The sequence below is a fragment of the Borostomias antarcticus genome (assembly GCF_949987555.1).
Source record: "Borostomias antarcticus genome assembly, chromosome: 3".
NCBI classification, from domain to species: domain Eukaryota; kingdom Metazoa; phylum Chordata; class Actinopteri; order Stomiiformes; family Stomiidae; genus Borostomias; species Borostomias antarcticus.
Genome location: NC_140236.1, coordinates 29,486,128 through 29,506,346, shown reverse-complemented (window position 1 = coordinate 29,506,346; position 20,219 = coordinate 29,486,128). Strand labels below are relative to the sequence as shown.

The 20,219-nt window shown below is 49.1% G+C and overlaps 1 protein-coding gene across 1 annotated transcript in view; it reads right to left on the bottom strand.

Annotated features, from left to right (window-relative positions):
* The window catches only part of nr5a2 (nuclear receptor subfamily 5, group A, member 2), a gene marked incomplete at its 3' end in the record, with an annotated part of 44,601 nt that extends 33,192 nt beyond the window's left edge, over nt 1-11,409 (bottom strand). Inside the window, exons 1-4 of the mRNA XM_084436128.1 lie at nt 11,149-11,409; nt 8,698-8,829; nt 6,125-6,243; nt 2,998-3,139 (exon numbers count right to left, since the gene is read on the bottom strand). Coding sequence (XP_084292254.1) covers nt 2,998-3,139; nt 6,125-6,243; nt 8,698-8,829; nt 11,149-11,212 — 457 coding nt within the window. The 5' untranslated portion in view covers nt 11,213-11,409. The remainder of the gene's footprint in view (nt 1-2,997; nt 3,140-6,124; nt 6,244-8,697; nt 8,830-11,148) is intronic.
* Nucleotides 11,410-20,219: the final 8,810 nt, after the last annotated feature.

Below are 20,219 nucleotides of genomic sequence, written 5' to 3'. Positions count from 1 at the left end.
AATCTTTATCCTGGACAGATATGTCGGTCGCCACACGCCTCTTCTTCCTGATAAGAGACCTGGGTCTCCGGCGAGCCAGACAGACGTGTGTGTCAGTCAGATACGGACGCCTGCGTTTCACCCCCATCAAACGCTGCGCGCCTCATCCTATTGGCCCACAGACTTATCGACAAGCGGGAGGCAATTTCGATAACACTTCAGAGGCAAAACCAACAGTAGAATTATAAACCATTTAGAGTCATAACGTGAGCGGGAAGCGGCAGAATGTTTTCACATCTGAATTCCGATAGATATCCAGGATGAGCGTGTGCCTCTCACATAAAAGAACAGTCTGAAGAAAAACTCATCGTCACCTCAAACCCTCTTTTTGGCCTTTAAACTACTCTCTCTCTCTCTCTCTCTCTCTCTCTCTCTCTCTCTCACACACACACACACACACACATTTTATTTCTCTTTTGAAATACCACCCAAACAAGAGCTGAATGCTCCCAGCCCTGCTGAAGGAGTTAATATGCATGCGTTCACTAGCGAGTCTGTGGGAGAGACCAGGCCCTGGTTACAGGAGAGATCAGGAGAGACCAGGCCCTGGTTACAGGAGAGATCAGGCCCTGGTTACAGGAGAGATCAGGCCCTGGTTACAGGAGAGATCAGGCCCTGGTTACAAGAGAGACCACCCCCTGGTTACAGGAGAGATCAGGCCCTGGTTACAGGAGAGACCAGGCCCTGGTTACAGGAGAGACCAGGCCCTGGTTACAGGAGAGACCACCCCCTGGTTACAGGAGAGATCAGGCCCTGGTTACAGGAGAGACCAGGCCCTGGTTACAGGAGAGATCAGGCCCTGGTTACAGGAGAGATCAGGCCCTGGTTACAGGAGAGACCAGGCCCTGGTTACAGGAGAGATCAGGCCCTGGTTACAGGAGAGATCAGGCCCTGGTTACAGGAGAGATCAGGCCCTGGTTACAGGAGAGATCAGGCCCTGGTTACAGGAGAGATCAGGCCCTGGTTACAGGAGAGACCAGGCCCTGGTTACAGGAGAGACCAGGCCCTGGTTACAGGAGAGATCAGGCCCTGGTTACAGGAGACCAGGCCCTGGTTACAGGAGAGATCAGGCCCTGGTTACAGGAGAGATCAGGCCCTGGTTACAGGAGAGATCAGGCCCTGGTTACAGGAGAGATCAGGCCCTGGTTACAGAAGAGATCAGGCCCTGGTTACAGGAGAGACCAGGCCCTGGTTACAGGAGAGATCAGGAGAGACCAGGCCCTGGTTACAGGAGAGATCAGGAGAGATCAGGCCCTGGTTACAGGAGAGATCAGGCCCTGGTTACAGGAGACCAGGCCCTGGTTACAGGAGAGATCAGGCCCTGGTTACAGAAGAGATCAGGCCCTGGTTACAGGTAGTGGCTCCGCGGCCTCGGGGTCCGCTGGCTGAGCAGACAGAACAGAACACAGAACGCTCCGGGGTCCTCCACCCTGGAGCCCTCCGCCCTGGAGGCCCTCCACCCTGGGCCCCTCCGCCCTCGGGGCCCTCCGCCCTGGGGCCCTCCGCACTGGGGCCCTCCGCACTGGGGGTCCTCCGCCCCGGGGCCCCCCGGCTACCAGCCCACCCAAACAAATCACACCCGGGAAAACTTAGGGAATGACAGGCCTGAAAACTCTGCCCCCTGGCCATCCACAATTACTGGTAATTAATACACTGCTCCATCCACAATTACTGGTAATTAATACACCGCTCCATCCACAATTACTGGTAATTAATACACCGCTCCATCCACAATTACTGGTAATTAATACACCGCTTCATCCACAATTACTGGTAATTAATACACCGGTCCATCCACAATTACTGGTAATTAATACACCGCTCCATCCACAATTACTGGTAATTAATACACCGCTCCATCCACAATTACTGGTAATTAATACACCGCTTCATCCACAATTACTGGTAATTAATACCCGCTCCATCCACAATTACTGGTAATTAATACACAGCTCCATCCACAATTACTGGTAATTAATATACCGCTTCATCCACAATTACTGGTAATTAATACACCGCTTCATCCACAATTACTGGTAATTAATACACCGCTTCATCCACAATTACTGGTAATTAATACACCGCTTCATCCACAATTACTGGTAATTAATACACCGCTCCATCCACAATTACTGGTAATTAATACACCGCTCCATCCACAATTACTGGTAATTAATACACCGCTTCATCCACAATTACTGGTAATTAATACACCGCTACATCAGCACGAGGGGAAAAGACTCCAAGAGACACGCTGCCGTATGCTTTAAGGACAGTATTGGATGGGGGGCTGGTTTTGTGAAAGTAGTGGTGACCGAAGGTGAGGTTTGTAAATTTAAGAAAATAGGTATGCAATAAATAAAAAAATAAATGAATGAATAAATGAATAAATAAATAAGTAAATAAAAAGATGATGTATTGTGAATTCTATGGCAGATGGATGTTCTCTCTGCTCACATCCTCAGTAAAGATCACCGGCTTCCGATGGAAATGTTGTTTTGCTGGACCGCCCAGTCACATCGTCTGAACGGGTCCATTTGTGACGGTTTCAGACCAAACAGACAGGACGCTCAAAATGGAGGGCATTACGATATCGGAGGAGCACCTTTAACCAGCTCACGCTGCTACATGTCCCTGTCTCTGTCCCGGGCCCTGTCTGCTGAGCCTGTGGATCTGCTAGAGGGGTGCCCTGCACCCCCGGGCGGCACGCCCCCGTAACCCTCTGAGGGTCCACTGGCCATGCCGGGGGGGGGGCTGACGGGGCTGGGGGGGGGCTGATGGGGCTGGGGGGGGGCTGACGGGGCTGGGGGGGGCTGACGGGGCTGGGGGGGGGGGGCTGATGGGGCTGGGGGGGGCTGATGGGGCTGGGGGGGGGGCTGATGGGGCTGGGGGGGGCTGATGGGGCTGGGGGGGGCTGACGGGGCTGGGGGGGGCTGGGGAGGCTGGACGCGTCCTTACCTTCTAGCTTCATGCCGACGGTCAGGCACTTCTGGAAGCGACAGTAGGGGCAGCGCTTCCGCTGGGTCTTGTCGATCTGGCAGCTCTGGTTCTCGATGCACGTGTACCGCTTGTTGTTCTGAACCGTGCGCTTGAAGAAACCCTGCAGAGAGAGAGAGAGAGAGAGAGAGAGAGAGAGAGAGAGAGAGAGAGGTGGGGTTAAGACCTCAACACTCATGACCCCTGCGTTGGTAATTGAGCTATTCACACAACGACACGCAGGGACAGGCATGACAGCGCGCACACACACACACACACACAACCACACCTACACACATACACACACACACGCACAACCACACACACACACACACAACCACACCTACACACACATACACATACACACACACACAACCACACACAACCACACCTACACACACATACACATACACACACACACAAAACAATATGTGCACACACACACACACACTAATATGTTCACATACATGCATGTACGCGTGCTTGCGCGCACACACACACCCACACACACAAACGCACACCGTGAATTTGAAGTAATTACACCACTTGTAATTATAGACTTTGTTTAGTTTCAGTATTTAGTGTCAAGGTGAATGAAAGGAAATTATTATGTTGTAGTTACTCAGAGGTGACTGCAATATTGGTGAATGTAATGTTGAGAAAAACAGAGTGATGAGAAGGTTATTATACCTAAACTCAAATCTAGTGGGAATGTGTGAAATTAAATTAACTGTGATATTGCAGCATTAAAATCAACTTTAAAATGTGTTTGCACTAAAGAAAGCACTATGAAACTATTTTGGTATTCACTCTTGCTTGTACCCATAAAGACTTTATTTCAGAATTTGCTACTTGTAAAATCTCCACCATCTTGCCACTTAATTATTGAAAAATATGAGGATAGTGCTCAAAATCCTATAAATTATATCCATAATTTAATGTTCCGGGATTACACAATTTTAGCTGCAAAGCTGAATAATTTTTTCCTTGCAGCAGGAAAATCAATCCACACTTTGGGGAGAATCCCCAAACCTGGCCCATTTAAAAGTACAACTGTCGATATTTTGCCAAATACCAAACAGAGATTTAATGGACAATCTGCATCGCTTGATCCTTGAGCACACCGTGAAAAACACACGAGCACAAACACACGAGCACAAACACACAAGCACAAACACACAAGCACAAACACACAAGCACAAACACACAAGCACAAACACACAAGCACAAACACACAAGCGCGGCTGAAGACCGCCGCGTGTCAATGAGGAGATACACTCCAATTTTTCATTTAGCGTACAGCACACTCTATAAATACACACACCAAAACCAGAGGCACGGACACCGACCACTCAAGTTGCGTAAAACCTCAAGACCTCACTTCAGATGCGAGGTCTCCACGAGAACCTCTCATTGACCCTTTGAGCCCAGAGAACGCAAGGCTGCAGACGCTGTGTATGAGGCAGGACCTGCGTCCGTAAACGTTCCTCTAGAGCCGGAGGGGACATTATTACACATTCCTCTAGAGCTGGAGGGGACATTTTTACACATTCCTCTAGAGCTGGAGGGGACATTATTACACATTCCTCTAGAGCCGGAGGGGACATTATTACACATTCCTCTAGAGCCGTAGGGGACATTATTACACATTCTTCTAGAGCCGGAGGGGACATTATTATACATTCCTCTAGAGCCGGAGGAGACATTATTACACATTTCTCTAGAGCCGGAGGGGACATTATTACACGTTCTCCTAGAGCTGGAGTGGACATTATTACACATTCCTCTAGAGCCGGAGGGGACATTATTACACATTCCTCTAGAGCCGGAGGGGACATTATTACACATTCCTCTAGAGCCGGAGTGGACATTATTACACATTCCTCTAGAGCCGGAGGGGACATTATTACACATTCCTCTAGAGCCGGAGGGGACATTATTACACAATCCTCTAGAGCTGGAGGGGACATTATTACACATTCCTCTAGAGCCGGAGGGGACATGATGTATCTGTCTGTCTGTACAGTGGTCTGCATCCACCTTGATAACTTTCCACTGCGTTAGAGTCAGTGAAACAGTGGGTGGCGAGGACGAGAGAGAGAGCCAGTATGACGGCTCTGAGCAGGTGACGGGGGCACGGCGGCGGGCTGAGCTGTTTGGGACTGAGGTCCGCTAATGGTTGTTGTTGTTGGTGTAACGGGTACAGTGGTTTGTGTGTGTGTGTGTGTGTGTGTGTGTGGGTGGGTGAGGAGGTCTGTGTGTTCTGGGCTAATAAGAACTGACAGTGTTTTGATGTGCGCCTGAGTGTGTGTGTGTGTGTGTGTGTGTGTGTGTGTGTGTGTGTGTGCACGCCAATGCAGTATCACAAACACACACATTCAAACACACACTCACATACACACACATACGCCCACAGAGGTGCACACACACACACACATGCACACATACTACACACACACAGACACAGACACACACACACACTGTGTGTGAGCGTTTGCTCGGACATTGAGCTCTAATACCACCCATCCTAAGGCACATACCGGAGAAAGAAAAACAAGATAAAACACACTTTCTCCATCACAGTAACGACACGGCACACAACACGACACCTCTGATCTCCTCCTGATAAAGACATCCATTTACAACTGGCCAGCTTGAACCTTGGACACATCCTGCTGCAAATAAAGGAGGATTTTGTGTGGGAAAACCCAACGGAGATCTCCCGTACTCTATTACTACCTGTACTCTATTTACCCCTAAAAACCCAATGGAGATCTCCCATACTACTGTTTACCCCTAAAATAACCCAGCCCACAGGAGGCAGGGTGCTGCTGACAGCATCCTCACAGCAAACAGGGAGCTTTTCAAGGTCATAATGTCAGATAGAATCTATAACGTCCGTTTTGAATAATGTCCACATAGGCAAGAAATATCAGCCTCACTAGAATTGCATCAATTTTGCATTGGATAATTCTATAAGACTTTAACCATTTTGTTTTGACAACTCCATGGAGAGAGCAGCGGTGAGTTTCCTACACAGGGACTTTGATTTGACTTGTGTCTTTACTTCAGACTAATAGACAAAAAGAGAGAATGAAGGAGAACCAACCTTGCAGCTCTCACAGGTGAGGAGACCGTAGTGATACCCAGAAACCTTGTCTCCGCAAACAGGACACATCTCATCCAAGTCTTCGTCATAAGAGTAGTCCATCATTTTATAGTGGGGGGCTGCAAAGAACACACACACACAAACACACACACACACACACACACACAAACACTTTAGCATACAAAGAAGAGGTATAAAAGGGTATAAAATATTTTTCATATTTACATTGAGAATGTTCACAAATGTATTTTTTAAGAGAACGGATTTTGAAGGACTAGACCTATAATATAGGCTAATCTATTGTGGAGGAGTGGAGAATGTAGGCCTATAGGCTAAGCGTTTATTTGTCTTTTCTGCACTATTCTGCAACAGAGCAATCGTGAAAACTGCGCCTCATAAATATTCATGAATTTAAGTCGTGAATTCATGAGGGAAATGGTGAGATATTAGAGTTAAGCATTCGAGGAGAGAATGTTACCGCCCACAGACAAAACTGAACACAGACACACTGTAACCTTTTGCTCTACACCAGAGAAATTTTCAAAACGCACAACAAAACCGAACTTATAATTTATCTGAGTAAGTCACCTGCTCAATATTCCTCCAATACATTTGAATAAGATAAGCTGTAGCAAATAGCTTAGCCTACAATTTGAGTCTACTGTATGCACGACCTATTTCAGTCTATTTTACGGGCATGACTATCGAAGAAGGACATTGATAAAAAGCCGTGACAGCGCTATGTAAACAACTGCTCTGACATTTACAATGGTTACAGACCTATTTATTGTTCTCATAAAACGTGCTGAACATCAAGCAGCAACGCGCTTTGCATTCCGGGGGGGACTATTGGAATTAAGAGAATCATTCCTCGACATGTTTCCATACAAAATTATTGTAACTAATTATGACCCATTTTGAATACTTTTTTTTTTTTTTACATGTTTAAACTGTTGTCATGTCAAGGAGAACAGTTTTTTTCTGTCGTCCGACCCTTTGAGCCCATGCTTATAAAGCCAATGAAATTCAAAAATGTGAGTTAAGGACACGTAACAAGTTGATCCATTTTCTATCTTTAAGGTAGGCCTATAATAAATAGCCTACTCTGATTGCTCCATTAGCCTTTATGGCTAAAATAGTCAAAATGTCTATGCAACTTGTTGACGATATACAAATTAGTCTTTTAAATACATTTTAATAACGAAAGGCCAAGGCCTCACGTGGGATGGGGCAGAAACCAAACGGGATGCAGCGCGCCGCGCGCTCAGCTGGCCAGGTCCAACACGCAAGAGCTCGAGCTGTGATCACAATTCTAGACTAAGATGAAGATTTCTCCCTCTTATGTCTTTGCGCTGAGACATAAACTAACAGCAAGGTTACGTTCTGAACAGAAAGCGACGTTTTCAAATAAATCCCACAGATGAATGCACGCCCGGGCCCTATACGCAAAAAAGCCGACTTTCTTCATCTGGACTAAAGGCAAAAACCCACTTATTCTTTAATAGTTGTGTGCTACCATTATCAACTATTTGCAGAAAGTAACCAATGCCCGATAAATAATGGTGATCTTGGTTTGGAATTAAAATATGACATTTGGAAAATGGAGTGATTTGCCCGAGATTATTTTCCAAACCACTCGGCTACGGGCCACTATGCTCCTGCAGCTCACATTTCCACATGACTTTAAACTTTTGACTGAACTTAATCTGCTGCCTATTACAAATAGCCAACTAATGTTAAACGCACTACAGGATCCTGCTTTATAGTCAATATTAAGTTAATCACTATTCACATTTTTTTACGAGCTGTTAAGCTATTATGCAGTTGTAGATCCTCTAGTGATTAATCTGACTCGATAGGCCTACGGTAGAGCTGCTAACGAGCGAGTTTGAATTGAACAGCATTTATTAGCTTTTTATCTCATTGAAATTCAGAGTTATCCTACCTTTCATAGAAAAAACGTGGGAAATCTATCTTCAGAAATTTCCCCAAATGTGCATGTGTATAAAGCAATAAAACCAATTCGGGATTGTATAAATGTGGAACATTGTCAATAGGCACTAAATGACGGGCAGTGCAGAGCAGTGATTGTGTGCATTATGACCAGAGGCAGGGATCAGTTTTGGGCAGCGGGATGGCTAGCCTACTCATTAGAAGAATGTGATGCATTATAAGAAGGCTTTCTGTGACATAATTTCGTAATATAGAGGAATGCGAGCTACATGAAGTAGCCTCAATAATATAGACTACGATTGCGAAATATAGCCTATGATTTTTGTCTATTGGTGTCACTATATTAAACACAACACAATTTGCATAAAGTAGCGAAGCCTTTTAAGTGAAGTTGATAGCCTAATACAGATGGTCTTCGTAGCCTAAGTGACACAATTATCGGCAAATGCAAGTTATTAAAACAGACCGAGGGCCTAAGGCAAGGATGCCTTTCGGTCATAATTACGCACAGATAACAACAGTGTTCAGCTAAGAAGACAACGTATTCTACACTTGAAAGCCGGTGCGACTATAGTTCCAGTTCAATACTTGACTAAACTGTGGTTCCGACATCATCTTACCTTGCATGTTTCTTGGCATGTGCCCCTGTTCCCCATGCGATCGAGCGAGACCCAGAGATTCCGTCTCGACTTTGGGCAGCATGACAGCTTTGCTGGGCTGAACGGGAGACTCAGCTCCGGCCGGTGGGCCACCTGGACGGGGCGGGACAGGGACACCACAGGTTCACACAACCGGACGAGTGTCCCCCCAAATCCTGAGAACGGTAGCCTTCGAACCTCAACTCTGCGCGCTCGGATTAAACTGGGATCAAATGGCTACATACCAGCCGGGTAGCCCGGAACGTCGAGCGTAATGCAAGTTCATTTTGAAAAGTGCTCGCTTGGGCTGAAAACGGACTTCGGGTGGCGAGGAACCTAAAATATGAACATGGTCTCGCAGCGGAGCGTTGCGCAATCGTATAATTATGAGAACGGGGAATTCGGCACGGATAGCGAGGAATTAACTGACTTAGAAAAAAGTGGTATTTCTTCTGAGGTCTCGGCTGCTGACTGGTCTCCCGCTGGTCTCTCCAAGTATTTGACACAGGTCTTTACAGTGGAGTTAGCGAACTGTCAGTAACTTTCTGCTCGCTGACACGCACCGGCCCCTCCGCGTAAAGTCGGACTTCGTGTATCTGTGATTCTCTAGGATGTGAAGTTCAGAGCTTCTCCTTGCTGCTTTGTTTACTCCGCACTGACACGCTGGCTATCGCCAATCAGAGGCTCATGAGCTAGTCTGACATCACACCATTGTCCAATCACGTGTGGAGATGGGCAACATCACCTCAAACCCGTTACACACTCTCGCCAAATCTCAGCTGTGTAATAGACTGCTGCTAATGATGGACTTCGAAGTGTGAGACGATAACAAGGAAATCAGCCGGGTGATGCAACTGAAGCGAACCCCGGTAACCTCAAACGAGAAATCCACGACTATAGGTACGTGGTTGACCATGTTACGCCATAAGCTTCTTTTTGTTTCTTTTTTCTTTTTACCTAACATAGCCTATATCATATAGGCTACTGTAGCCTAATATAAGCTAGCTGTCAACACACCTGTGATATTTTCATTAGTAACAAGCTTACCTCACCTAAATAAATCACTGAGCTCTTTGACTCTTAAGAACAAATAGGCCTATTCATTTGTAGCCTATATGCATGCATTTTTGGCTGTTTATTATGCTTGTAAGATTTCAAGATTTTACTTTTTTTTCCGGATGTGAGATATCTGTGTAGGATAATTCAAGGTAGGATCTTTGTAATTTAGCCGCGGGATATTCCTAGACCTAGGCCTACGCTACAATCAGAGATGCTTTTAATACAGTTAAATTTGAAGTAAACTAGAAAGTAGCCTATAAGTCTGACGGAAACATTTGTAACATTATCATTCATAAATACTTGTACACACGTGCATAAGTGATGCGTGTTTATTTCAGCGTCCTGTGGGGTACATGATTCGCTCTCATCATCACCTGATGCCCGTGAGACCTATCACTCAGCGGAGGAGCTGGGGTAAATGACGCAGTGAGCTCTGGCAACATGACAAGAAAAAGGTTACAGAGCAAAGGTCAGGAGACTTACCTGGAAGGTCGTAAGTCGCGCGCATACTCCCCAACCCACGCACGCACGCACGCATATCAATCAAACGATATTTTTCAAACGAGGGAATATGCTATACTGTTATCGGTAAATTGGTTGCTATCAAATGTTTTCAGAATTGTGAACTAGACCTAGGCTACATTATTTTCGTTGGTCTATGAAATTGTGTCAAATAAAAAGTAGCCTATTTTCTTACATTGTAGGGTTATGCAATCATTTCGTCCCGTATTCACATTCCCATGAACGAACATTTAAATCGACATAATAGCCTATTTTAACTGTCCTGGTGCAAGACATCTGTGTGAATTTGTCGGAATACTTTCGTTTGCAATTTTCGTCATTAACCTACTTCGAATATTCACCAATTATTTACTGTGAATAACGAAGTGACCAAGTGCTGAAACCGATGAAAGCGTGCTGGTTTCTATTTGAAGTAGAGCAGATAAGATACCTGCATCAACGGAGCTGCAACCTGTTGAGCACGAGACCAAGGCTTATCTAATTTGCAACATCTGTGAAATTAATTTGTGAAATGCCCATTGCATAACTTGCAGGTTTTGTTTTATTCGTGTGACTTAATCAAGAGAGGATGCTTTCATTCCATTTACGTTGTCTGATAACATTTCATGCATTTTTGATAACAAGCGGTTTATCCAGTCAACAAAGCTGCATCCTGGACAGTGAGCACACTTCTATATCCTCCGCATGAATGAATGCATGATGAAGAGATACACAGATGAAACCACAGTGGGTCTGCGTTGTCGTGTGTGTGCGGTAGCCCATCAGCAGAAGATATTGATTGTTGAACTATAACTCGTCACACTCCAGTTCCTGATGCAAGGCAGTGGTAACTACTCACTACTCACTACTCACCTGATCCAGTGAGGTCCTCTGAAGAGCTCAACTTCTCACTCTCGCTCTCCAGACCAAAAGACATGGCTTAGCTCCCAGTCCACGGGCTACAGCTCCCAGCACACACACACACACACACACACGCTCACACACACACTCACACACTCACACACATGCGGTTCTGTTAACAACACTGTACAACATCAAAATCCTGGATCTTATTCCAATCCGAGTATGTTTGGGCTAAATTGAGAAAGCCGTGACTTCAGGGGCTTGTGTGAGAAGTTCTGGTCCGCTCCCTCCAGGGACAAGTGAACTCTCCTCTGAGATCACTAACCCCAACACCCCCCACCCCCCCCCCCCCCATCCACGCTCATCCCCCCCCCCCCCCCCCCCCCAGCCACGCTCACCCCCCCCCACTACCCATGGAGTGACCTGTGTTAAACAAATCTACAAGAGAAGCCACTAATCAACTAGTATTCAAAAATGTCAAGCCATGATTGGTGGAGGCCTGGCCCGGGGGGCGGAGCCAGGTTGATAAGGGCAGGTTATAAAGTGACACAGAGACTGATAAGGGTCTCTGGCAGATAGCTGGGCAGGAATTATTAACCTACATGGAGGAGAGAGAGAGAGAGAGATGGTTGACAGAAAGAGAGAGAGAGAGAGAGAGAGAGAGAGAGAGAGATAACCAAGGTACTGTGCAGGCCATTACAGTGTTCAGTAAGGGGTGGTAAAAGCAAGATCAAAAGATCTCCACATCGTGCCGACTCTACAACCTGAAACTTTGGACTAATTCTCCTCCACATTACCATAGCAGGTCTGTATATCCACATGATTGGTCCCAGATCCAGAAGCACTCTCCCCATTCTAACCCCAATAAAAGAGCCTCTAGTTTAGTTCCTTGGTAGAAAGCCTACATTCTCAGAACTATTTTCAAACCACAATTTGATGTCAAAGAATGTTTCAACATTATTCCATGCAGTTCATATATGTTTATGCTATGAGAAGACCAGCAAGCAGTACAACAAGACATGTTAAGCGATGTGTGTGTGTGTGTGTCTGTGTTCTCAGGTGTGTCCGTGTGTACAGTATGTGTGTGTGTGTGTGTGTGTGTGTGTGTGTGTGTGTGTGTGTGACATGGCCTTCCTCTCTAACGCAGGCTGATTCAGTACATGTATCCAACACGCTGGTTTCTGCAGCCAGTCTCCATGGATGTGTTTGATCAGATAAGGGTCTCTGGTCACAATGGCCTGAGAGCCTCCAGCTAACTCTACCAGCAACATCGTTAAAGTCCAATCAACTGGTTCTACCGCATCACAACCAGGAAATGAGACATCTGCTCTCTCTCGCTCTCTCTCTCTCTGCCTCTCTCTCTCTCTCTGCCTCTCTCTGCCTCTCTCTCTCTCTCTCTCTCTCTCTCTCTGCCTCTCTCTCTCTCTCCTCTCTCTCTCTCTCTCTCTCTCTCTGCCTCTCTCTTTCTCTCTTCTCTCTTCTCTCACTCTCCAATTGAGAGTCAGCAAAAAATCCCTGTACAACATTTCACTCTCACTAATTCTACAAACACGTCCTTAGGTGTCCAGCGAACAACATGGGTTCTGAAGATCACTCTTTGACCGGACCTTCTGTGGTCACCTGGGTTCATGTCTACCTGCGGTCAGTATCCATGGGTGTAGGAATGACCAGTTACAAATCAAGTGTTGAGTCCATCAACAATGGCGTTGACATTCGGGGTCAGGAGATGAACTCTAATGGGTCAAGGGGCCAAACAAAGGATGGACTGTTGACTGAGGTGAGCAGCGAGGAGCAGAGCGCCCTGGGGCTGCTGATTGGCCTGTCTGCTGGGGGGAGGGGCCTGTTTAGTGTCGGCGGTAAGTGAACGCACGCTGATAACATCTTAGGAGCGACACGCGCGGAGACCCACAGACACAAAGGTATTATGTGCGTGAACACACGCATGCACACATGCAAACACACGCACATTAGGGATGAGACGGTATGGATTTTTGCATTACGGTACGGTACGGTACGGTATCTAGTTACACGGTACGGTTTACGGTATTTCACGGTATACGGCATTTCACCTCCCCAACACACATAAAAAAAACAAGCAGTTTACTATAAAGGAAAACAGCTTTACTGAACATTAGTGTGTCCATTTATTAATAGGAAGCTTATATTAAATTACAAAATTAACTGTTGCAAGCAACTTTAAATGTGAAGTTTCAGCAGCACATTATTGTGTACTACCGTAAACGTAATACCGTAAACACAGGGAATGTCACGGTTCTAATACCGTGGACATTTTATACCGCGGTTCACGGTTTTACGGTATACCGTTTCATCCCTAACGCACATACACACACACAGATACTGTACATGCACACACACACACACACACAACTATATACACACACACACACACACACACATACTGTACATACACACACAACTGTACACATACACACACATACTGTACACACGCACACACACACACACACATACAATACTGCTTTAACCGGTGTGTTTAATGATGCAATTTTAGACTAACAGTAAAGCAGAGTTGAGCATTCCATTGCACGGCACGGGTCAAGGTTGTTGTTTTTTAACACGCGCAGCAATTTGGATGTCTGATCAGACGTCCATCACCCTGCAGTGAGGGGGGGGGGGGGGGGGGGGGGCAGGTGTGTGAAGCAGCGCTGGATCACCTGCTGACCTCTGGGAAACAGAGAGGGAGGAGGGAGGGAGGAGAGAGAGGGAGGAGAGAGAGGGGGAGGTGGGGAGGAGAGACAGAGAGAGGGAGGAGAGAGGGGGAGGTGGGGAGGAGAGACAGAGAGAGGGAGGAGAGAGAGGGGGAGGTGGGGGAGAGAGAGAGAGAGGGAGGAGGGAGGAGAGAGAGGGGGAGGTGGGGAGGAGAGATAGAGAGACAGAGAGAGTGGGAGAATTGTTTACAGACGGACTAGAGCAGGGAGAGAGACAGACAGGCGGGGGGGTGTATCGCACACAAACACACACACGCATGCACACACACACGCACACACACACACGACGGCGCTAGTGTAAACAGCGGGCCGTAGGAAAGCGCAGGGATGTGTGCCACGGCAGTCATGACTCACACGAGGGGGCTTGTCACGCACCGGCCCCACGGGTTCACCAGCGCGTCCCTGCTGGCCCCTCCCACACAACAGGCTCATCACCCCGAGGACAACACAGACCTGTCCCCCCCCCTGCCCCCCGAGGACAACACAGACCTGTCCCCCCCTGCCCCCCGAGGACAGCACTGACCTGTCCCCTTCTGCCCCCCGAGGACAACATAGACCTGCCCCCCAAGGACAACACAGACCTGCCCTCTGAGGACAACACAGACCCCCCCCCCCCCTGCACCACAGACCTGTTCCCCCCTTTCCCCCGAGGACAACACAGACCTGTCCCCCCCCTGCCCGACAGACCTGTCCCCCCGCTGCCCGACAGACCTGTGCCCCCCCTGCCCGACAGACCTGTCCCCCCCGCTGCCCGACAGACCTGTCCCCCCCCTGCCCGATAGACCTGCCCCCCCCGCTGCCCGACAGACCTGTCCCCCCCCTGCCCGATAGACCTGCCCCCCCCGCTGCCCGATAGACCTGTCCCCCTGCTGCCCGACAGACCTGTCCCCCCCGCTGCCCCACAGACCTGTCCCCCCCCTGCCCGATAGACCTGCCCCCCCCCGCTGCCCGATAGACCTGTCCCCCCCCTGCCTGACAGACCTGCCCCCCCGCTGCCCGATAGACCTGTCCCCCCCCTGCCTGAGAGACCTGTCCCCCCCCTGCCTGACAGACCTGTCCCCCCCCTGCCCGATAGACCTGCCCCCCGCTGCCCGATAGACCTGTCCCTCCCGCTGCCCAATAGACCTGTCCCCCCCTGCCCGACAGACCTGTACCCCCGGCTGCCCGATAGACCTGTCCCACCCCTGCCCGACAGACCTGTCCCCCCCCGCCTGACAGACCTGTCCCCCCCCTGCCCGACAGACCTGTCCCCCCCCTGCCTGACAGATCTGTCCCCCTGCTGCCCGACAGACCTGTCCCCCCCCTGCCTGACAGATCTGTCCCCCCCCTGCCTGACAGACCTGTCCTCCCCGCTGCCCGACCCCGGGCCTGCGAGGCCCCGCACTCCTTCAACTACGCTCCATGTGTGTCTCCTCCCACTCTGAGCGCAGTCGGAGGAGAGGGAGATGAGGAGGAGAGAGAGAGAGAGAGAGAGAGGGAGGGACAGGGGAGAGAGAGAGAGGGAGAGAGGGGAGAGAGAAAGAGAGAGAGGGAGAAAGGGAAAAAAAAGTACGCAACTGGTAGATCCATTAGCGGGTCAAGCAACAGTCATTGTTCATTACTTCCTATATGCTTCTATTTTGAAGAGGCGCGAGGAACAATGGCGCTCGGTAACACTGTCAGGTGTGTAAGTCTCTCTAACCCAAACACAGTGTGGGGCGGGGTGGGGTGGGGGTGGGGGGGGGCGGGGGGCCCGAGTGAAAACGAGACACGCGGACGAGAGAGACGTTGCGCTTTCGGACGCCTTATCAGGATGCAGCAGTCTCCGCCTGCACGGGAGTCTGGGAAAGTGTGTTTACAGTGCAGCTGGCGGGCAGGGGGCGGGCCTAGCGCCCGCGAGCAGGGGCCCTGATTGGCTAAACGACAGGTTTCTCATGTGTCGCGGAGCAGGGAAGTGTGAATATGAAAACAGCTGTCACAGGAATGTCAGGTTGATCTGTTGTATTGTGTTCAACGGGGGGGGGGGGGGGGGGGAGGGTGTGTAGGTGTTGCTCCGGGCCTCATGGAGGAAGTTTAGATTAGATGTTCAGTATCTGATTAGGAAACCGGCGAGTGTTGCCGACAGAGTGGCGTTGGGTGTAGATGGAAGTGTAGTTGGAGCAAAATGTTTTTTTTGGAGCTATGATAATCTCATGATGAATGCCAACAAGCTTGTACGCACAAATTCTTTGAATACACAACCACACACTCACGCACACAAGCACACACGCGCGCGCACACACACACACACCTGATGCTATAAACTCATCTCTAGTAGATGTTTGTCTATCTGGTGAATGTACGCTGAAAGCCTTTTTTTGTTTCATAGTGCTTTTGTCCTGTATATCTGCAAACACACACACACACACATACACAGTGACCCCAGGTCAATGCGTGGTCAGTCGTAACAGACTGAATTTGCCTCTCTCTCTCTCTCTCTCTCTCTCTCTCTCTCTCTCTCTCTCTCTCTCTCTCCTCAGACACAAATCGTCTCATCCTCCCTCTACCCACACACACACACACACACACACACACAAACACACCCACCATCTCATCCTCTCTCTACCCACACACACATGGTCTCATCCTCCCTCTACCCACACACATACACACAAACACACGCACACATACTTGCATCGTCTCAACATCCCTCTACCCACACACACACACACACACACACACACACACACACACACACACACACACACACACACACACACACACAGCCCCCTAGCCGTCCGGCCCGTGTGGTCGTGGAGCGGTCACTTGTGACAGACTGATCTGGTGACCTCTCCCTGACCCCCGGCCACCACATTCACTCCTGTCTAACAATGGCGCCCGACGGAGCGCGGCGGCGCCCCTTTTACCGCGTCACGGCCCCCCGGCGCCCCCCCATCCAGCGCCACGCTAACGACCCCCAGCGAGCTAACGGAGCATCCGCCCCCCCCCCCTCTCGGCCCGCGGCCTCACATTGAGATATCCCCCCGCGCCCCTCCACCAAGGACAACGGGCCCAGAGCTGCCGTTCCACCACGGCTAACGCCGGCTAATTAACACCGGCTAACACCTCAAATCAATGTGATACTATTCAATTAGCCACCTCTCTCTCTCTCTCTCTCTCTTTCTCTCTCTCTCTCTCTCTCTCTCTCTCCCTCTCTCTGTCTGTCTTACTTGCTGCGTCAACTGGAGAACCTAATAAAGGTTAATTGCACGAGGTGGACTATAAATTAGCCAGGTGAGGGCGGGGGGAGGTTCTTTATGGCTCTGAAGAGCGCCCAGAGAGCATTGTTTCATCAAGATAAACTCCGCGGGTGGATATCTATCACACACACACACACACACACACACACACACACACACACTGAGATCTTTGACTAGGCCCCTCAGCTAAACCTTCTGTGTTTACCTACCTCTACGGGAGGTATACCGGCAGAGTGGCCGCCCAGCGCTCCGAGACACCCCCTCTCTCAGTGTGTGTTTGTGTGTGTGTGTGTGTGTGTGTGTGTGTGTGTGTGTGTGTGAGAGAGCTTCCCTACTCATCCAGACTTAGCTTTGTGTCTGCTAACTGGATGGTAATGGAGGGTAAATACCAGACTAACCATTAACGCTGGAGGAGTGATTGGACATGGAGGTTTCTGGGCTCTTCCTCTTCAGGACGCAGGAATGTCTCTGAGAAGAGGACAAAGGAGCTCTTTATCCCAGACCAGGTAGGAGGACTTAACTGGGACCACAAAACAACTTCGGACAAATACCTTTTTTCCATTACGACACATGTCATTGATAAGATATATAATATTTATATACATATTTACATACTTTGAAACTGTACTGTTCTGCAGTGTACAGTAGCTTTGCATTAAATATCCAATGTACTGTACCGTTGTACGCCTGAATTCAAATAATCTACAACTGCAAACCTCCACTACTTTACGCACGTGTGTGTGTGTGTGTGTGTGTGTGTGTGTCTGGGAGCATGTGCTAAATACAGTTTACATTACGTGTAATGGCACTCTAACTCAGCTGCCGATCATTAACCCATTAGACGGCCATGCGAACCCTGGTGACCCTGGGGACCCCCCTCCCCGGTGTGTTCTCTGGCTCTTACTGTAAAGACAAACACACGCACACGCAAATACACACACATACACACACACACACGCATCAACCCATCCTTAGTCATGATCTGACAGGAACAGGCTCCTTGATCTACAAAGTATTTAAAACACATTCTTGAACAGAAGTCCCTCACGCTATTAGGGCTGAATGGGCCTCTGTTTGTTTGTTTTGGCGTGAATCAACGTGCGAAGAATCAGCCACGTCTATTTCTTCCTACACTTCCTGTCTGGCCAGAACCCTGCTTTCACAGAACTGGAAGAGACCGCTAACAAAATCCTCTATTTGGTCTTGAATCAAACCCCCTCGCTAGACCCCAGCAATTGAGTTGTTCTGCACGTTGACGGAGGGAGAGGAGGGCGCTGGGCCAGAGGACTGTGGGGCTGACGGAAGTTTGGACTGGGGGGGGGGGGTCGGGGGGTATGGAGTTAAATAGGTCTGGAAGGAGCCCTTCAGCAGTCAGTCAGTCAGTCATGGGGGAGACTGGGCCTGAGCTGGTTTGGGAGGGGTTTGTATATTTTCAGAGTTTCAGATTTTTGTGCGTGTGTGTGTATGTGTGTGTGTGTATGTCTGTGTGTGTGACAAGAGAGTATGCATACTGTATACTGTATGTTTGTGTGTGTGAGAGAAAGATAATGTGTGTGAGAGAGACAGACAGACAGAGAGAGAGAGAAAGAAAGAGACAGTGTGTGTGAGAGAGAGAGAAAGAGGGAGTGTGTGTGTGCATGTGTCTGTGAGAGAGAGAGAGAGAGAAAGAGAGAGAGTGTGTGTGTGTGTGTGTGAGAGAGCGAGAGCGGACCACCCGTAGGCCTGCTCTCTCTTGGTGAGGCCTGGGCCTGGATTAATTAGGGCCTGTGTGTGAGGTGGTTTGTGGTGGGGACACCTGTGAACTCAGAAGTGAGCTGTCACCAAACCCTCACGGCGGGTTCTGGTCGCGGGCGGGTGGGCGGCCTGGTCAAATCACTTCCAGCTTCCCCGGACTCAGGGAAATCTCCACCATGTGTTTCATATGCTGGTTTATGTACAATGTCAGAAAGGAAAGAGAGAGAGAGAAGTCCAGATATGCAGTGAATTCTACTATTTAAACTCTAAAATATGTGACCTCTGGAAAAAACAGGCAAATAAATTCCTCTCAAAAAAATAGGCTAAACCAGAATTCCCTCTCCCTCTCTCTTAAACCCAGGAGGTGAGAGAGCGTTGTGACTCTCTGGTCCATTCCTGGGACACTCGTCCCTGTTGAAGGAGATATATAGGAGCAGAGCCCTTTACTGGGACCCCGCTGATATAAATGCTGGTTCAATCTGTGCCGGCAGTGGTCCTGGAGGCGTTATCGGGGCCTGAGGCGTTTTACCTCATCCAGACACCCATAAATCTGTCACCTCTGGATATCCGTCTCGCGCCCTGCCGAAGGGAACAAATTGTGGCTTTCGAGGGCGGGGCGGGGCGGGGGGGGGGGGAGGGGGGGGCGAGTAGGAGAGGAGAGGAGAGAGAAGTGACCTGTCAGCCCGGCCCATTCATCATCCAGACAAAATGGCCGCCCGTCTTTTCCGCTGACCGGCCAGAACGTCGCCGGTGAGCTCGTTTCAGGCGTCCTCCGCGCCTCATCAACACCCCCCCGCAGAAGAGGAAGGACTTCTCTCTCCTTCTCTCTCCTCTCCACCTCTCTCTTTCCCCGAGTCTCTCTCTTCCCCGCCATCGGACTGCGGTGGATCCAGCTCACACGCAACTGGTAACAGAAAAACAACGGCGCTGCATGAGGTCACTGACAGCTGGGGGCGGATGGTGTGTGGTATTTATAGAATATGGGGAGGCAGCCATGTTTCTCCAGACCCTGATGGGGCGATGTATGGTTGTATGAAGCTGTTAAAAGTTGGCATGTAACTCGTCACATTAATAAGGGACCTCCCGTTGAAGTGGTCAGATAAGGGGGCCGCCTCAGCCAACAACCTGACAAGGAAGTCCTCCGGAGACCGTGGTGGGCACTTAGAGTTTTGGAAAGGATCTCGGTGTGAGACACACACACACACACACACACACACACACACACACACACACACACACACACAAAATGCAATTCAAAGTATCATTCATAAACTGCCATGTGAAGCATAACAAAAACTCAAATTTCACTATGAACTCAGGATTGGGAAGACTTCAACAAAACAGCAATGTTTGGCAGAGGGGCTTAAAGAAATCACTAGAG